A 21,154-nucleotide genomic window follows, 5' to 3' on the forward strand; every position below is an offset into this window, starting at 1 on the left:
TTTTCAGCAAAAGTTAATAGATCATGCACTTGAAAAGAGTAACAAACTGAAAAAGACCATAAAGGTCAACATTGCGGTGGAGGTAGAAGAGACTTACCTACCGATGCAGAGCGAGTGAGGTTGACTGATGGGCAAATGTTTAACGGTTGTTTCATCCTCCAGGGGGCGCTCACGGACACAAGACGAATCCTTCATTTAAATGGAGCTTTTTCAGACTGTGATGACGCGTTTAAACAGTCATCCTTATCGTAAATCCAGCAAAGTTTTATATATATATATATATATATATATTTTTTTTTAAATGTAGGTACATTCATAACACTATACTTTGTTATATTACATGTGCATCAAATTACAAATAACTAGGCCTCTTTAATACTGCTGTGGGAGGTGAGGTCAAATTGACATTTCTCTTTTCTGACTGCCATTATCAATCTCTTTCTTTCTTTTTTTCTCTTTTTGAAAGTTATGAGAAGACTATTCAGGAGTTTTTCTTTTGCTATTAGCAACTGGGAACAAAAATATATATATAATGTAGTCTCTCATTCACTGCTATAGAAGTTTACCCAACTATGTCGACTTCCGTTTCTGAGAAACCCAGAAATGTGGAAAGGTTTTATGCTGGCAAACATTTTTACACTAGAAAGTAAAAAAAAAAAAAAAAAAATGTATTTGATATCATAAGTGTGACAGATTTAAATCTGCTGTTACTACAATCTGAATGTTTTAAAGACAAAATACAAACCTAAAGCAGAGATTTATTCACTTTTTACTTCAGCCTAAACGAACCGTCATCGAGGCACATGTCCCTTTATTTAGTGTACTGTATAATAATATGTATGATAAAATATAAGCGATCAGTCAAGTTGTTAATAGCTCTTTTTAAGGAAGTAGCCTATCCATACAAAGTCTGAAATACCAAAACGGTGCAAATATTCTTTTTGCAATGCATCTAATATTCTACAGACTACTGCTTCTTTAGCCTATTTCTTGGCTCAAAAAGGCAGGAAACGAACAGAAACATAAAAGGCAACAGAGGCGACTTGAAAGCAACTTTCTGAAAAAATTCTGTTCTATTGGGTAAACGATAAAAAAAAAAAGGCTGTTGCCACCTTGTCATACATTTCATTATGCTAAATCATAAAAAAAAAAAAAATGCTGACATGATAAAGCTTTGTTCTGTGAAGCTGTGTAAATTGTTAATTCTGTCATGCAATGCCAGGGTCCAAACAACACTGGACCACACTAACTTTCACTGTATGAAAATAAAATATATTTATTCATGTTCCTGTGTTCCTCGGAAGAAAAGTAATAGAGGACTGGAACGACATCAGGGTGGAACTATAGCCTAAAAAAAATAAAAACGCTTGTTGTAATCAGCAATGAAACATGCAACTATGAATTTCCTTTGTCACCATTCCTTAAATGGCACATTTATTCATTTTTCCACTCAAAACCGACTTGCAATGATTGGATATTACATATATTACACATTTTGATCAGGCTGAATGGGAATTTACACAAGCAAAACTGACTTTAAAATAATGGCAAAAGCTATTTTTTATAACTGAGTCAGTTTTCAGGAGTTTATGTTTATTGTCACATGATGACCCGAGAACTTCCTTAATTCTTTTTTTAATCCCTTTAGCAACAGTTGTCGGGTTAGTGTTTCTCTGCAGTTCCTTTTTTTGAAGAAAGGAATACACATCGATTGTTCATTCACGCCGTTAAGGGATAAAGTATGAAAGTTTTATACATTCAAATACCAGTGTATCTTAAAACATAACAAACACATCTTATAAACCACAAAGAGGGGGTCGAAACCCTCTCCTCCGGTAGAAAGATGTGTTTCCCTCCTTCAAACTGAGCTCCTCAATGTCAGTGCAATCAGTTATTGGGGCACTTTTAGATTCTGACATAAAAAGGTTCATGCAAAATGATCTACATTCACAATAGATGCATGATATAAAAGCAGAATAAATACTATAATAAAATAATAGATACAAAATAGTGATAAAGAAAGGTTTATATAAAGCAGAGATCATATCCAATATAAGAATTTATTTAACAAACCAAAAAAAAAAAAAAAAACTGATGACAACTAAAATGATATCATTAGTAAGCTATGAGTGAGTGGAAACCACACCCTATCAGAGCCAGAAGTCCACGAGTTATGGGAGTTTCCCCACTTGGCTTAAAGCTGAGGAAATTGAAATGTGAAAATGCATCATAGCTCTCGTCATGCTTTAAAAATTCCAGAAAGACAAAGACACACACAATCTTCAACTGAAAATTCTTGAAAATATAAAAGAAAAAAGTAGCATTTGGTTTACACTGAGATGTTGTACTTGCAAAAGCTATACAACAACTGACCTAAAATGACATTTTACATGTATTTGTTGAAAAAAATGTAAGTCTTAAAATTACTCTCAAACCCTCGCAATAAATAAATGTGCAGGAACTCAGAATTTCCTGAATGTTCAGAATTCATTTGAATAGCATTCAGGGCTCTTCAGTAAGGATCAGAAAAATAAAGAAATCAGCAAGGTTTTGCACTGTATGCCATCATTTACGCCATTATTTAGTTGTTAGAGCTGTTTCCCCTGTCAATTTATGACATCTATATTTAATTATGGCACTGTCTATTTACACCGAGTGCAAACACAAAAACTATTTTTACTAACTCCGCCCAGCACTGCTCAATTTACCTTTAATACTAACAGCGTATTACTACTATTTACACTTTGTGATTACCATTACTGTCACTAAGGCTGCGTTCACACTGCAGGGGCTTAAAGGAGCTGTATGTAAGAAATTTATTTCAATTGATCATAAAATGGCCCTGATATGTCACTAGACATTAAGAAATCATGTTAATTTCAAATACTTATATCACTGACAACAGTAGTCCGGCCAGGATATTGTCATTTAAAAAGTGCAGTTGCAGCCCTCAACTGATGTTGATGTTGTCATGTTGTGTTTTGGTCTGATGCTCCACCCTCCACCTATCTACTAATCACAAAGTCAGTAGTGTTTCGGCATCCGGGTTGCCAGCTCTGCTCTAGTTACCACTTCTTGGAGCAGACTACGTTCCTGCTGGATCCTGCAGCCTATCTGGCAACCTCGAGTCAGGGGGGAGGGGGAGGGGATACACCACTCTACAGTCATTTGAAAGTGATTGCAGTACCAGTTTTGGCCACAATCTTACATACAGCTCCTTTAATGCTCAATTCCGATTTTTTTTTTTAAATTTGATTTTTCAGGTCGGATACATGTGACCTGGCCGTTCAGATTGAAGTCGCATTTCAAAAGATCGGATACATATCGGATTTGGACCACATACCTGGCCTGGGTCGCATTTAAAAAGATCGGATCTGTGTCGTTCAGACTGTCATGAAAAGATCAGATACAGGTTGCATAGGGGCAAAAAAATCGGAATTGGGTCGTTTCAGCCTGCAGTGTGAACGTAAGGGACTGTTTACACCTGGCCACTTCATGCGTTTTCTGTGATCGGATAGCTATCCGATCGTGAAAAATGCCCAACGCATTCGAGACGGATTTGAATCCGAGGAGGTCTGGGCCGCATTCCAGACGAAACTGGACAAGTGTAAATGCATCTTGGTTGTTGAAACCACATATGTAAATTTTACTCCACCCAAAAATGCTAAAAAATAAACGTGTGAGAGTGTGTTATAGGCTATATGTCATGTTATAGTCAGATATGACGGCGCTACTGCGACACGCATTACAGCAGATGAGCAGCTGAGCGTCTCTTCATCAAGCCAACGCGCCGCAAACTATCGCAAAACAAAGTGAAAGTAAGTCGCAGACGCTTAACACACAATCATCTTCATTAAAAGTAAAGAAACAAAATCTTACCAGGGCTGTTGCCGCTCTCTCTTATTGCTCTCTTTGATTTTGAAATTAGCCGATGATCAATAAAATGCAGCTCATATCTGTTGCTTTCGGTGACGTGCACTTCATTAAATCTGCATATAGCGCGGGAATTGAAGATCGGATTTATATCCGTTTTGCAAAAACACATTTATGTGACCAGGTGTACATGGAATCGTTTTCATAAATCAGATAGCTATCCGATCTGAGAAAACGCATGAAGTGGCCAGCTGTAAACAGCCCCTAAGTGCTATTTGTTGCTATTTGTACACGGTACAAAGATTGTATACACCTATTTGCACTCTGTGTAAATAGAATTCATGCTAGAATTTACACATACACCCAGTCTACACTGGACACGTGTCGCATCAAAAAATAAACCCATTATAATAAATTATAATGTTCAACCTGGACCGGGCCGTCACAAGCATTGGCTGAAACCCAGCGCGAGCTGAGCCGTTCACAATTCGTTTCATTCACAATCGCCTTCCCGGTAGAGGGCCGTTCACGTTTGCAATCGCCACGTATACATCAAGTGAAAATGAATCATCCTTACATTTTCATTTCAAACAAAATCAGTTCGTTTTGGTGCGTTCGACACAGCTTGACATAGCGAACTGTCCTGAAAAGCTTGCTCAGATTGGTAAACACCTGCGAAATAATATTTGGTCCGTTGCCATTACGTACTAAGTTAGTGTGGTTCTGAGGCTCCGGCTTCTTTGACCCGAAAATCATTCATTTAATTAATTTCAGTCCGTCAAGGTCAGACGTCCGCGAGAGTAAAACATGACCACAACAGAGTCACTTTATGGTAGAAATTGAACTTTTAATTCTACTTTAAACAGACAGACAGCTCTTCATGTGTAATACTGTATACAGCTGGTGGATTATAAGCAATCTATCTAAAGTGCTTTTTAAATAAACGTGACGTGACTCGACTAGACTGTTGAATTGCAGAGCTTGTGCAAGCAAATCCACATTGATATGATCAGACGCTTTCTCAACTGCTGTTTTCTGATTTTTACAGTTTTTTTTTTGTTGTTATTGAGAAGAAAGCGCACAGCATATATTTACACATTCATCTAAACATCGCCCTCAGCAGTGTGAGCGGTGTTGGATGTTCGCTAACTGTATAACGCGGTGCTCACGTATTTTTTAACTTCTTTTTACCCCTAAGCAAAGAATACATTTTTTTTAAAGAGTATATCAGAGCCTTTTGCGTGCCCAAATCTGTGTTGACAGCCTTAAGCCATTACAATGCTTTGCTTCAATGGACACGCCACATGTAGACAAGGTGCAAGTGTAGTAGGCGATACATTAAAGTATGCAACATCCAGAAAAAAAACTAAATAAATAAAGGCATATTAACATCTACTTACAAATAGTTCCATTTAAAGGACAAGTTCGGTATTGTACACTTAAAGCCCTGTTTTAAGATTGTTTCTGATGAAATAGAACGGTTAAGATTGAAATTTGGACACATGCTCTGCTGTACCAAGAGTTTTCGGTTTCTGTGGTTGCACCCCCCCCACCTCCACAATAGTTGCATTGGTGCACAGAAACAATACTTCCTAAAACACATTAAACTTTAGTTTACAAAGCCGTTAAACTCACTCGAGTGGTCAGGGTTGTTCACTGATATGCTCACACAAAAATCACTGCAAAAGATGCTTTCCAACAGGTTTTATCGTAGTTTTTGTCCGACTCCATTGACCTGACTTGGACAAAAACTATGATAAAACAGGGCTTTAAGTGTAAAAAAAAAAGTGTAAAATACTGAACTTGTCCTTTAAGTTGAGAATTTGTCAATATAATTAAGTCAGTATAATTTAGAATTAAATCTCATGTCACCTATGTTGGTCTGTCCCCTCACAGAATACATCAGATTTTGTTCACACAACCAATTCAAATTTGATTAGCTATCCGATATCTTGTACGGTTTGATGAGGGGAAAAAAACATCCCTACCGCATTCCTTTGACTTCTGCTCTCAGATCAGGCATGAGCACATCTTGAGTTAATAATCTCTCATCACCACTGCATTTAAATCCACACCTTTCCTTGGATCTTAGATCCAAGAAGGAAGCGGGTAGTGGGTACCACCACAACCAAAAGGGACAAATTAGTATTTTCCACATATTATAGACCCCTTTTCAGTTAGTAAACATGGTGACGTTTTTTTGTGGGCGGAGCTTAGGTGGAGGCAGAACGATCCCTCTGGCCGATTTTATCTTAATGTGCAAGGTCACTCACTGTCCAGGACCGCGATTGTTATTTGCAAAAGTTAATTTTAACGGATGGAACCAGATCAGGAACCAGGTCAGGCTGACCCGTACACGCTCACTCAATGATGGACGATCTGACAGGATTAACGTTAACGCTACCTTCGGTCGAGTGGCCTGACTTCTACACCTATCCGATAGAGAACCGAGTGTAAAGAGAAACTGAGGGCATTTAAATCTTTAGATGCCTATAACTATGTGCTGAATGGTCATGTAAAGACTTGTGTGTACGATCCTCAGTTCTGCCTAGCCAGCGCCGAGAAGACGACAACGTAAAGAGTGACATTACAGTGCAATTTTAATGATGTGAATATTTTCTAGAAATAAAAATTCCAGATACAGCATATTCATTTTTCATCAATTCTTGCACCCAACAACACAACAAGATGACATTTAATAATAATAATAATAATAATTTAAGCTCCTTATTATGTAGCCGAATCTGTACTGGTTTGTATTAGCCGCCTCCAGTTGTCCCTTTGTTTTGCCTCCAGCTAACACCGTGATGTAACTGTGACGTGGCTCGAAATTGGTCTATTGCTTGCACCACACTGCCTGTTTCTGGAAGTCATTTCAATGTCAAGGATTTGTCAAAAGACTGTTTCATCAAACGCAGATTAACACACAAATGCTGAAATTGACACAACACACAGACCCAACTGATATATAATAACATTGTAGACAATCCAGTCTGAAAGTCAGATTTGGGAAAATGAAGAAAAAAAAATCCCTGCAGTGTGAATACAGTGTAGCAGAGGGTTGATTTATGAATGCATTAAAAGTTCAAAACGAGTAACTTTAAAAAGCTTACTGCTCATTTTGAAAAACAAATATTGTCCTTGTGAAAGAAAATTTGCATGTCGATAAGATAAAACAGTCTGTGGATTTGTTTCTCCAGCAAACTCTGCAGACATTTTCAGAGAAGAGATGTTAATTTCTAGAAAGTAAAATAAGCGAGAAGAATTTGTTTAGAGCAGCAAAAACAGGAACAATGTACTGAATAACATGCTGACCTGAGAAGAGCTAGATTTTGATCTTGATCAAATTACTTGTACTGAAATTAAAGATGACATAGCATGAACTTCAATTTATTTTAAACAAGGTAAATCAGTCCAGAAACTCATTGATGTGCAATTATCTTACCATCATTATTTTGCTTATGGCGCTGCTTTTGCCGCTTCATTCTCTCCTGTATTCAGAAGCGCATTGTCTATGAAATCAGAAATATAAACAACGGGAGTCAAGGACAGCTAATAACTAAGAGTGTCAAAAACACATCAGATTCAGAGAATGCAGATTAAGGAATTATAAACATTATATCAACATTTTTCCAGTGTCTTTATCGTCATCATAATGTGATGATATTATTTACTTGTTTTTAGAGAACATGCAGTAGAATTGTAATTGACAAAGAGAAGAAACCATTGTTAATATAACAAATAAAATTGTTATGTCCATCTATGTAAAGGACTACTGATGTAATTATTTCTCTATGAGAAACCAACAAAAAAATGTTTTATAATCTTACCAGTGCTGTCTTTGCTTTCATCTGTTTTTCCATCTTTATGTTTAAACAAATAATAAACAATCAGCCATAAAATGAAATACAACTCTCTTTTATATTATGCTGACAGTCCTAAAAGGTTGAAGGCGAACCGATGCCTCAACTAGCGATTAAACTACCTGGATTCACTCAGTTAGTATGTAATGATTTATTAAAAACAACTTCAGAACAAACCATAATCACATTAGCTTTTCTGAGAATATACCATAGATATCTTTTGAATGTTTGTATTAAGAGATGACAGTTTATTACATCTTACCGTTACTTTTCGACTGTGGTGGAGAACAACATTCTTTAGTATCATCAGTGAGAAAGAAAGAAAGAAGATCCATGAGTTTATCCATATCATGCACAAAGTTACATGGAAAATTACTACTAATAATAAACCATATATATTCATTAAATATAACACAAATATTGGCCTAAATGCCTACTCATAAACAAATTCATACATGCAACTATAAAAAGATAAAAATCACTTTTTAAGTTAAAAATCTTTATTTGAAGTCCTCTGTCCTCACTGCACCGTGTTGCATCTGTGCTGTCTATGTATCAGATACCATGACCCATACCGTATCTCTGCACTGCTGACTAACAGTTTTCTGATAGTTTGAGTGTTTTATATTCCTTAAATACAATCGGATTGCTTCACTCAAAACTCAGTGTAAAATCAGATTAGCAATTAATGATCTAATGGTTGTTTTATATCACTATTATACACCTTTAAACTCAACAACAAAAATTAGAATAACATGCAAAAGTTCATTTATTTCTGTAATTCAACTTAAAAGGTGAAACTAATATATTATATAGACTCATTACATGCATAGTGAGATATTTCAAGCCTTTATTTGTTATAATTGTGATGATTATGGCTTACAGCTTATGAAAACCTTTTCACAATATTCTAATTTTGAATTTGAGGTTTTCATAAGCTGTAAGCCATAATCATCACAATTATAACAAATAGAGGCTTGAAATATCTCACTATGCATGTAATGAGTCTATATAATATATTAGTTTCACCTTTTAAGTTGAATTACTGAAATAAATGAACCTTTGCACGTTATTCACCAGATTTACAAACAGCTTCCTCCAGCACAAACTTTCTTTTGACGTTAAAAACCTACTGTCAGGATTTAATAAGGGGCTTTCGCACCGGATAGTTAGGAACGAGCCACCGAGAACTAATGGTTCCCCTAGGAACGTTTTCCTGGTTGCATTCGCAGCGGCGTTAGTTACTCTGAAGTGATGTGAGCCACGCTTGTTGTTGTGACTTTTATTTTTCCGGCGTTGAGAACGCCAGAGCCTGAGCACACAGCGCTAGCATTCTCCATGTTCATTATTTTACGATCTGTCCAACAGTCCTGTCTAATACATTATTAGATAGAACTGTCATACATAGAAAGTAGACAGTAATGAAAATGTATAAGCGTATGCCGTGTGGTTGATGTCCAGTGTTGCTAGATGAGCAGAAATACATAATCATGCTTCGCTTGGTCACCTCAAATTTGTGTTGGATTTTCTCCTCAGCGTAAAGGTTAAGAGCTCCATCTATCAGTGTTTTACATGTTCGTAGAGTTCGTTTCTGGAGTAAATATATACGCTATAATCTGTGTTTACACAGCTTTTTTAAAAATGGCGGGTGCTGGTGTTCCGCGTGTATTCAGCCAATCAGTGAACACTAAAGCCCCGTTCACAATACAAGCGACACGGTACCATTCATTTAAATGGGGAGCGGGCGATTTCGGGCGACGCGCGACAGCGACCGGTGGGGTGTGTCTGGCGACGCGACAAAGTTGAGATCTGTTTAACTTTATGCAAATGAAGAGCGACTTTCGGGAGCGACAACCAAAAGTAGTAAAGTCAGTGGAGGGCGTCACTCTTCAGTGCTGAGTCTGACCGAGGCAAGTTGAACGAGAAGCACATTTTAGCAGTCAGAAACTGTCCTATAATGTATGATATATCTCCGTGTACATACAGTGGTATTCACCGCACTGACTCCGTGCATGAAGGGTTTCGGGAACACAGATAGACCGCTATTTGCCCGTTTGCTGCAGTTAAATAGCCGCGATGGCAAAGAGCACTCACTGTTTCTCATTCATCTTTAATATTATGCATTTTATGTACTGATTCCATTTATTAGTGATCGACCGATATATCGGCCGGCCGATATATCGGGCCGATATTTGCGTTTTTTACGTGTATCGGAATCGGCCGATACGCGGCTGCTGCGTTCGCCGATAGTTTTTTCCCGGCATTATTTATAGACAGGCGTCCACAGGCAGCTCTGTGCTGCTGGAGACGCTGCAGTTCACGTGCAGACCCTGCACTGTCCCTCCCCACTAGCAGAGTGCAACCTGCGCTTCAAGATAACGGTAACTTTTAAACTTTCAAAGCATCTTTTAACTGTTTGACTGCTGAAATATTGTCAAACACTTTGAAAATGGAAACACGTTGCTCTATAACTGTTATGTGGTTGCAACTATATAGCTAAGCAAGTTTGTGGGTCCAAATGGAAAACGCGAATGACTCGTCTATAAAACTGCTTGCTTGCCATTGTATTTAGGGAGCTGCAAATAGCTGTAGGCTATCCGTTCAGTATGCATTAGGGCTGTCAATGAATATTCTAAATACGAATATATATTTGACTAGTTTAAAAAAAACTGAATTTTGAAGGTGAAAATTAATATTCGAATGTGGAAAAACACGCCCGCGGTAGCAGACTAACGTTACCACAGCACAGCTCGCTCGGAGCGCTCAGTGTCGGTTCTATGTACTGTGAAACTTCAATTAATGTATTTGTTTCAATCACTGAATGAAGCCTGCTATATACCTTAAATTGCTTGCACAAAACTCTTGATCAGCACTCAACATTTGTTTGTTGTTGTTCATTTAAACCGGTATGCGCGGAGAGCGTGAGGGTGAGTGCGAGAGAGAGAGAGAGAGAGAGAGAGAGAGAGAGAGAGAGAGAGAGAGAGAGAGAGAGAGAGAGAGAGAGAGTGCGCCTGCGAGTCCGGGCGAGCCAGAGTGAGCTCTGCGGTCTTGGCCATTAGTTGATTTACTCGGTTTTTTTTGTAGTAATACGTTGTCAAATATGTTTCAACTCAAATAAGCTACTTAATACTAGTAGTTATGTCTCTTTGTATTAATTTGTCCTGTTATTGACGTAATGCGCGTCATTGACCAAATGCACGACGATATGTTCAAATATGTTTTTTTGAAGGGAATATACAAACGCCATTTGAGCAATTTTGACAGCCCTAGTATGCGTACGGTAGCTGTTACGAACACTGGTCATAGGATTAAGTAATACCAACGTTCTTCTGTGCTTTTTGTGGGAGATTTATTCAGCGACCACCTGGCTGAGGTTTGGACGCGTGTGGTGTGTGTCTCCCTCGCCATCGCAGTGATATTAGAGACTAGACATGCTCATTTTATTTTATGTAGAAAAATTTAAACCATGGCAGTAAATAGTTTGTTACTTTTAAAATGAAGTACAGTGTGCACTGTGCACTTTATTATGCTGGTTGCTACTGTGTGCAATAATGTAATTATTTTATTTATGCCTAAATATTTATTTTCAGCAGTGAACTTTTTTTTGTTCTAACTCATGTTTTTAATATTTGTTAAATATAGTTTATCTACTTGTTCTTGTTCTACCTCACATGTTTTTACTATTTGTTAAATATTTTTTTTTTTACGTTAAATAAATGTTACTTTTATTAAATTGAGACCTGTAACATTTGTTAACATCATGTCATTTTTGACAATGACATGATGTAAATTGAGGGAGCAAAATGTATCGGCTCCAAATATCGGCTCAAGAAAATCGGCAGCCCGTATCGGTCATCGGCTAAGGCTGATGGGAAAAAAATCGGTATCGGTATCGGCACTAAAAAATCCATATCGGTCGATCCCTACCATTTATATTTAGACTTTTCCTTCCAAAATGTTTGTTTGTAGCGGCAAGAAAACGTATTTGTTGTCTAACATAGAGTAACATCCGTGAACGTCACTCAGAAACATTACTAGGCAACCAGTAGTGGGAACGCCCTCCAGCGAACTAACCGCCAGCCACTGGCGACCTGCAGCGACAAAGTCGCTTGTAGTGTGAACGGGGATTAACATCAGTGGTAGTTCCTATAGCGCTGGTTTAGACCCGACTCTGGAGTAGGAGCTGAATTAGTTCCTCCAAAAGAGTTCCTAGAACTAAAATCGTTTCCAGTTCCTGCGGTGCGAAAGCCCCTAAAAGACATGCGATGAAAAAAGGCGATGAAAAGATTTTTGCGGCTGACCTTATTGCATATGCATTTGTAGGAGTTTCCTTTCAGACGCAACATTTATGGGAGGAGATTATTTAAATTAATCATGCAAGGTGATTTACTAAGATTTTTGCTTGTCAATGAACTGGTATTTGCGGCATTATTTACCGCCCCAAAAAAAGCATGTCTTAAACTAGACGCTAATTCGCTCTGCTCTGCTCTTGATAGATTGCATTGGTCATTATGGATATGATCCGGTTACATCTGTGTTCTTTAATTTGCGTCGTCAGTAGATCACGCGCAGAACTTTTCACTCCCATCGGCACTTTTACTATATTAAAGAGCTCTTATGCTAATTTGCCCTGTTTAGTTCATCTGGCCTTTAAAATGCTGAACTTGAATAAACCTAAATAACATGTATGATTTCCTTTGAGGCTTTGTTATGGAAAACTTCACAGGGCAGATTGATATGAATAATATGTTAAATATACAAAACCTATTACTAACTTGTTGCTCAAAATAACAAATAATCCATCAAAAGGAACCCCCCCCCCCCTCCCTAATTGATTAAAATAATAATAGTGCTCAGTCATTTAAGAACATGTTTGCAATCTGATGTTATAAAATGACAAATAATTGTTTAAAGAAATTAAATGTACATCAAATTACTTGTATCAAGTATTTTTTATAGTATTTGCTAGCCTGGTATGGAATCATTTTTTTGAATAAAATCACTTGAACAATCATAAACTCACCTTTGATACATGGACATTTGGCATCAACAAGGCCTGGTGTAAAAAACAAATGTGATTACAACCTGATCAATTAGCAGACTAAAAAAATTAAAGTCTTGTTGAATGTACACTTTGAAACTTTTTGCTAGCACCGAGCATGAGTAAACGACACACAGTACAAAAGAGATTTCTAAGAATGCCATTGGTAAAACAGGGATAAAATTAAAGACAAACACTTGCTGTTCTGTGTTCTATTTTGCTGCATTAACACCACTATTAGTGCAAAAACTATGCTTAATTTGTCTTTCGCAATAAAATAAAAAATAATCTCTTGAGCTTTATTTTTTTTAAACAATCATAGCATAAACAAATACACTTCTGTCTCATAGAAAATAGCTTATAAGCAAAATACTCGTATTCTAAAAGATAAAACACAAAAGGAAACTTACTTTTAAAGTCTTTGTTGTGTTTATAGCGATAGACGGCGAAAATGATGGCGATGATTAGGATGACTAGGATTAGGACAATAATCACTATCCACCAAGGTCCGCCGGTTGATTCATCTGAAGAAACAGAACAGAATTAGCTTTAATTGCTGAATGAAAGATGTTACAGTTCTGTAATAAAGGCTACAGTTGGCACATTACAAAATACACTTACCTGACCTAACATATGTAACGTATAAAACCCATAATGTTTGTAATAGTATCTATCCAGTGCGTGATCGGAAGGTGTCATGAAGAAATGACAACCACAAGGTTTTGTGCTAATTTTGACAGTGGGACAGAGCAGGACTGGGCATTGACACACATTTCTTTTGTGTTTAAAGAGCATATTGCAGGTAAAAAAAAAAAAATCTAAATTAATATATAACCTTGTATGAAAATACCATATGAAAAGTTAATGCAGGATTTAAAATGTTTTAAAATGACATAAGGGCACTAATTTAGTAGATAAAGTGAGCGTTTCTTGGACTGCTCGTAAAAACGGCTTTTTTTTTCAAAATCGCGTCATTTTACGTCACGCTAAGGAGCCTCAGCCTCGGCTCAGTGCAGATAGGCTGGTGTTCAGTGAGAGCGGCTGTGAGTCAGTGTGCTTTCGGTAGGGTAAATTATTGTTTGTGGAGGTTGCAAAAACTCCGGCCTGTCAGGACATCGAGTCCACAGGTTTCCATAACAAGAAAAGGGACGGTGTTGTATATCTTTCGTGCCTGGTGCGGTTTGTGCAGGTGAAGAGACGGGATTTCTCTTCCGCATCGGCTTCGAGAAACGCGGTCGTGTGTAGCGTTCACTTCAGATCGGAGGATTATCATCCCGGCGATATGATGGAGTTCAACATGGGATGCCGAAGCAAAAATATTGATCGTCTAATACTGTACCAATGGCATGAAATAGTGTGATATTAGGGATGGAACGGTACATGTATTCGTATTGAACCGAAACGGTACGGGCATCACGGTTCGGTGCACGAATTTGCACGGAGAATACACGGTACAAATATAAAAAAAAACTCTTAAATAGCGATAAATTTCGCTCTATTCGCTTTTGGTGTGACTGTGAACGCAGCAATGAACAGGCTGCGATCAAGATTGCAATGCTGGAGTGTGTGTGTGTGCGAGAGAGAGAGAGAGAGAGAGAGAGAGAGAGAGAGAGAGAGAGAGAGAGAGAGAGAGAGAGAGAGAGAGAGAGAGAGAGAGAGAGAGAGAGAGAGAGGCGCGATTAACAGTGTGTGTGTGTGTGTGTGCGAGAGAGAGAGAGAGAGAGAGAGAGAGAGAGAGAGAGAGAGAGAGAGAGAGAGAGAGAGAGAGAGAGGCGCGATTAACAGTGTGTGTGTGTGTGTGTGTGTGTGTGTGTGTGTGTGTGTGTGTGTGTGTGTGCGCGCGTGCGAGAGAGAGAGGCGCGGGCACGAATCGCGCGATCGAACTGTGTGTGTGTGTGTGCGCGCGCGTGCGAGAGAACTGTGTGTGTGTGCGCGCGCGTGCGAGAGAGAGAGAGAGAGAGAGAGAGAGAGAGAGAGAGAGAGAGAGAGAGAGAGAGAGAGAGAGAGAGAGAGAGAGAGAGAGGCGCGGGCGCGAATCGCGCGATCGAACTGTGTGTGTGTGAGAGAGGCACGGGCGATCAAACAGCGGAAACATAAAAATATACTCCGTCATTTTTTTCATACAGGACATCATTAAAACTGCAAATTGTTTACTCATATTTGTGTACACTCGCAATAAAACACAACATTGTGCTTTTGTCACACTCTAAACTCTTATCAAACTGTAACCTACAACTGTTGACAAAAGTTTTTAGTGGTAGTATTATTTTATACGGAAATCAATTATTTATAATTCAGATGAGAATAAAGTTAGGGTTAATTAAAATGAAGGAAACAAATATATTGATCTGAAATAGCAAATTAATTTTAAATTCATTCAGGTACAATTACCAAACATATCTCAAGGTCTTTTCGTCTTTTTAATAATTTAATTAATAAACTAATTATATAAAACTACTGTCAGTGCACTACAAATAAACTGGTTATATGCCTTTATTAATAAAACTTATTTAAAAAATACAAGGCTTAAGACATTTATATAAAAAGCCTTCTATATTTTTGTTTTGCTATTCACTCCATTGTACCGAAATCGCACCGAACCGTGATGTCTGAACCGAGGTATGAACCGAACCGTGACTTCTGTGTACCGTTCCACCCCTATGTGATATAGGTAGTCATGCCCTAAATAGAGGCAACTTGTAATTGAAAAACAAAATTACTCAGGTTGTTTAAATATTCAAATCTTTAATTTTCTGTTTATGTTATAACCCAGATGAAAAATATGTATTAAAAATGTACTTGGGTATAGAAATATACTCAAGTATAGTTTTTATACATTTAATAGTATAAATCTACCCTAAACATACTAATGTCTGCTGGCCTGATATACGATGGTAATAATCTGTACAATATTGTGAGCACAGTGTATATCTATAAGCACGTCTCTCACCAAGACACCTGTCCTGTTCTCCACTGGTTCTCACACCACAACTCAATGTGTCTCTGACGTTCTGTCTGACATTAGTCCTGGCCTGTCCAGCTCTCTTGGCAGCATGGCAGGCTCATAAGTGTATGGCTGTGGTCCGTCATATGAGTGAGTATTTCCTCAGCGTCCGAAATGTCATTGCGATCCATTGTTTTCCTGTTGTTTGAATCGACCGCTCTCCCGCCCGTTACGTCACGCTCGCCACGCCCATTTTCAGACGCAGAAGTAAAATTTTCTCACAAAAACGACCCCAGAAGCTTCTGTAGCGTATTTATAAGTATATTTTAAAGAAAATCTAGTTCCCACATTATTTTTCTGTAAAATTGACTCGTTGGGTCCTCTAACCTGCAATATGCCCTTTAAAAGAAATCTTTAACAAAGCTTTAGAGTCTATTAAATTCATTTGGATACAGATCATGTACAGTACACGTCAATCTTTCTCAAGGAAAAAAATTAAAAATTGATTTGTATACAAACATTTAAATTAAGTTTTTTATAATAATTATAACATTATAAACAATAACTTTTTAATGATATAATTATGTTTCTCCGCCTGCGATTTATTGGATGCTACAAAATAGCATAGACTGAAAGACCTATTCTTGGTATTTAAAAATCGATATCGGCTCATCAAAATAAGAATCAATTAAAATCGAGAAATGCTACATACTGTAATCTTCAATGATGGAGAAATACATATAAGCAACGCCCGTATTTACAAGTAAATAAGTATAAGTAATATGTGCGCAAAGACTAATTTCATTAATGTTAAAACGGAAATTTTGCAACAGTCATCTAGTCCTACAGGTTACATGGTCCTGAAAAAAAGTCACACTTATATTGTTCGTGGTCAAAAATGCGGCCAAACAAAATCTTACTGAAAGCTCATTTTTGAGATCTCAACCTCAAATTTGGAGCATTAAAACATGTTTAGGAAATTACATATTTCATATAAAAATTGAAAATCTGTATATCTAGCATCTGTACATATGATGGGCGGCCAAATTTTAAGTAAGATAAAGATATAACCTCAGGTTTACCTCAAAATGAGTTGCAAGTAGCCTAAATCTTCAACTCAAGACAACTTCTTTTTGTGATTTGTGATCCGTACGGACCAGTGCCCGGTTGCATAAAGCACCTTAAGTTTTTCCCTTAAGTGTGATACTTAAGGGGCGATTTACCCTTACCTAAGAGAACAACTTAAGGGTGTTGCATATAATCTCTTAAACGGTTCTCTTAGGTAAGGGAAACATTTAAGTGTTTCACGACAGCGATCCTGGATTCACGTTATAAAAGTCTGTTGTTGCCATAGATACGCAAAACACTAACATGTCGGAATATCACGCGTCAGTCCAGTGACGCTATCACGCAACACGCGTTAGCTCCGAACGTGGCGGAAGTTTGTGTTGTTCACCGTCTCATGCTTTGGCATTTGTTTAGGTTTTGTGAATGCACTTCTGGTTCTGTGTCTCGAAATACAGCTGAGTATATTTCCATAGCATACCTGTTTTCTTCTGTCATGATTCCTTTTAAAACACAGAATCAGCTCGTTCTCCTGTGAATTTTTTTTCTGCATGGGTCGGCCACACACTCTCCGTGCACGCACTGACTTAACGTTGTGATAGTTTACATGCGAGTCGCGTGTAATGACAGACAGACAGCCGTCTAGTTTGATAGCGATGTCAAATATTGCGCGTCGATCAAATCGGTAATCTTGCAACAATTTTTCATCGCTAAATTAGTCCAAAGGGTTCTGCCTATTCCCTATAATCTTCAGCTGGTTCCATAAATTCAGCCATGTCGTCTTATTTTTGTCCGCGTTACTCCGTTACTTACTGCGTTATAAGCTATAAAGACCAAAACCACTTTTTGCTCCAGGCTGTAAACATGTTTTTTTCTGCTGTAAAGTTGGGCATTTTAAAGGATTAGTTCACTTTAAAAAAAACTTTTGCTGATAATTTACTCACCCCCATGTCATCCAAGATGTCCATGTCTTTCTTTCTTCAGTCGAAAATAAATTAATGTTTTTGATGAAAAAATTCCAGGATTTTTCTCCATATAATGGACTTCAATGGTAGCCAAACGGTTCAAGGTCTAAATGACCGTTTCAGTTCAGCTTCAAAGGGCTTTAAACGATACCAGACGATGAATAAGGGTCTTATCTAGAGAAACGATCTGTCATTTCAAAAATAAATAAAAAAGTTAAAGTTTTATAGGCACAAATGCTCGCCTTGCGAACTCTCCTGTTCGAACTCGTTCATCAAAATGAACAAATCTTTTTTCGAGTCATTGACTCGTTCATCAAAATGAACGAATCTTTTTTCGAGTCATTGACTCGTTCATCAAAATGAACAAATCTTTTTTCGAGTCATTGACTCGTTCATCAAAATGAACGAATCTTTTTTCGAGTCATTGACTCGAAAAAAGATTTGTTCATTTTGATGAACGAGTTCGAACAGGAGAGTTCGCAAGGCGAGCATTTGTGCCTATAAAACTTTAACTTTTTTATTTATTTTTGAAATGACCGATCGTTTCGCTAGATAAGACCCTTATTCATCGTCTGGTATCGTTTAAAGCCCTTTGAAGCTGAACTGAAACGGTCATTTGGACCTTGAACCGTTTGGTACCCAGTAAAGTCCATTATATGGAGAAAAATCCTGGAATGTTTTCATCAAAAACATTAATTTCTTTTCGACTGAAGAAAGAAAGACATGGACATCTTGGATGACATGGGGGTGAGTAAATCAGGGTTTCTGCAGGGTTTAGTCAGTCAAATTTAAGACCTTTTAAGACCTTTTTATGACCAATATGATTTAAATTTATGACCTACTCGAATTACGAAAAATAACTTCCTTTCAAAAGTCTTTTTTTTATTGACTTTCATTAAAAGTAATAAGTTTAATTATTTAAAGGTTCCATTTTCTTAAGAGTAACAAACTGAAGGCTCCCTTTTCCTAAGTATCAATAACACAGGAACAACACAACACTTATCACGATAATATATCAGTCAATATCGATAATTATGACGATAAATGTCAATTCTTTATTTCTTTGAACTTTGAAGGCAGATTTTTGTTCCCAACTGAAAGTTGTAGAAACCAGAGCGTTAATTGTGGTTTTAAACTACTCTTTATTGTCAAAACATATCATGACAAACACTTGCCAAACAGGTGAACATTTCACAAATCTGAGGTAGAACATTCAAACATTTGTATTTTTTCCTTAACAAAAATAATATCTTTATTTCAAAATTAATTTCTTAGTTTCTGCATGTGCTAATGGGGGATATTGTTTCAAGTCTTGAAAGAGGTTTGTGTTGCCTGACTTTGATGGCACGTATCTTTATGAAATGTATGAAAAACAGTAGGCTATAGCCTAAATACATAAATACTGTAATTATATTCCATTAGTCCTTTAATACATTGTCTACATTAATAATATAATACAATTCAATATGTATCCCACATTTCATGGAGCAGTTAATATTACTAGGCTAACGTTACAGTAAAACCATGGTAAAGGATGTAAATGTGTAGATGGAAAAGCTTTCTGACTGTATAGTTGCGCACAGTGTTTCTCCTGTTCGTCAGCGCTGTTTCATCTGCCTTTAAACTGGTTTAAATCACTGAGACATTTGTGTTCTTCGCTGAATTCAAGTGCTTCTCACTGGATCTCGTGATCGAGACTGATCAAAGTTAACCATAGACAGTAAAAGAACGCGTCTGCTCTAGTGAGCTTGATCGCGCTACGCTGCCGTTTGGACTTTGAGCCGAGCGGATAAACGCTCCGTGAGGCGCGCGCGGTTCAAATGAGTTTCGTTCCGCTTTTGGCGCATAAACATGATCTAACATTTATCGAACTCTTGATATCGTTTTATAGAGAAAACATTATATCGCGATAATGAATGAATGAGCATATCAATTTAAGACGTGGCTAAATGTAATTTATGACCTTGTATGGAAAAGCCGGACGTTTTTATGACTTTTTATGGCCTAAAATTCTTATTATTAAATTTAAGACGTTTTATGACTTTTTATGACCCCGCGGAAACCCTGGTAAATTATCAGCAAAAGTTTTTTTTAAAGTGAACTAATCCTTTAAAATGCCCAACTTTACAGCAGAAAAAAACATGTTTACAGCCTGGAGCAAAAAGTGGTTTTGGTCTTTATAGCTTATTTTGCCCTTCATGACAACTGTGAGGGGGGTGAATTTTTTTACAACTCATCCATTTAAATTATATTAAAGGGATACTCCACCATTTTTTCATATTAAACTATGTTATTCCCTTAACTAAGACGAGTTGATACATACCTCTCTCGTCTGCACTCAATCGCTCTGACACGCGGTGACACTTTGATAGCACAGTTCATTCAATACGTGCCAAGCAGAGAAGTGAGCAAACACCTCCACGTTTTCCCTATTTAAATACAGTTACACGAGTAGTGTAACTCGACCAAGGACGGTGACACAAAATAAAACGTTGCGCTTTTCTAAGCGTGTAAAGTGGATAACTTCACATGTTTGTGAAGATTGTTTTGTTTCCAGCGTAGGGATGCAACGATTACAGATTTTATAAGTACAATTATTGTCTGAGAAATAATCACGATTTAACGATTATCACGATTATTATGCATCAATTAATTTCACAACACTACTAATGTATAATTTCACATGAACACTCAACACTAGATTTTAATGTGTTATTTATTGCTGCCACAACACAGTACAAAATTATAAAATAACAAACAATAATCAATCTCTTCCTTTGGAATTAAAGAGAAGTGCTTTGTAAACATCCAGTATTTTTCTTTTAAAAATAACAAATTAAGTCAAGGCCGGGCTCTTTGATTGAAATACCGTAATTCCTCAAATAAAAACCGGTATTCAAATAAACGCCGGGCCTCTGATAGTGGCCGGGGGCGTGGTCAACACGGACAAATAAAGGCCGGTCTCAAATTAAGGCCGGGTAAAAATTAGTGTACACTCAAAGACGGACGCGCTCAGCGCTTGTCATATATCACAACTATTTAGTGTTTTTAACCACATGTTTATTTTAGGTTTCAGACATTTAAATAGATATGATTTATAGCAAAACAATACATTTATAGTTTGTAAAATACACAATGGTGTCTATGGAAGCAGCAATAACAAATCCATTCAAATATATTTGGCGACGTGTTTTATTCATATCAGATACACAGTGTAAGTAACTATGAAGTTTACTCTATTCTTCTCCCAGTTCACCGGCCACTTACTTTCATGTATTTCGGGAGAAACTGAAGAATTCACGCGCTGTAACTTAACAAATACAACAGGAATCTCTGAACTGCGGTGCCCATCTCACGTTACAGATCAATTTATAAAGGGTTTTAAACGACAAAACAAACTCAC

The 21,154-nt window shown here is 37.3% G+C and overlaps 1 protein-coding gene across 1 annotated transcript in view; it reads right to left on the reverse strand.

Annotated features, from left to right (window-relative positions):
* Positions 1-1,796: 1,796 nt before the first annotated feature.
* LOC130090957 (uncharacterized) overlaps positions 1,797-21,154 on the reverse strand; it is a 40,148-nt gene continuing 20,790 nt past the window's right edge. Inside the window, exons 6-7 of the mRNA XM_056258603.1 lie at positions 13,188-13,301; positions 1,797-1,912 (exon numbers count right to left, since the gene is read on the reverse strand). Of these exons, the coding sequence (XP_056114578.1) occupies positions 1,797-1,912; positions 13,188-13,301 (230 nt within the window). The remainder of the gene's footprint in view (positions 1,913-13,187; positions 13,302-21,154) is intronic.

Source organism: Rhinichthys klamathensis, unplaced genomic scaffold, assembly GCF_029890125.1.
Source record: "Rhinichthys klamathensis goyatoka isolate OS25496 unplaced genomic scaffold, OSU_Roscu_1.1 h1tg000157l_1, whole genome shotgun sequence".
In the NCBI taxonomy this organism is placed as follows: Eukaryota; Metazoa; Chordata; class Actinopteri; order Cypriniformes; family Leuciscidae; genus Rhinichthys; species Rhinichthys klamathensis.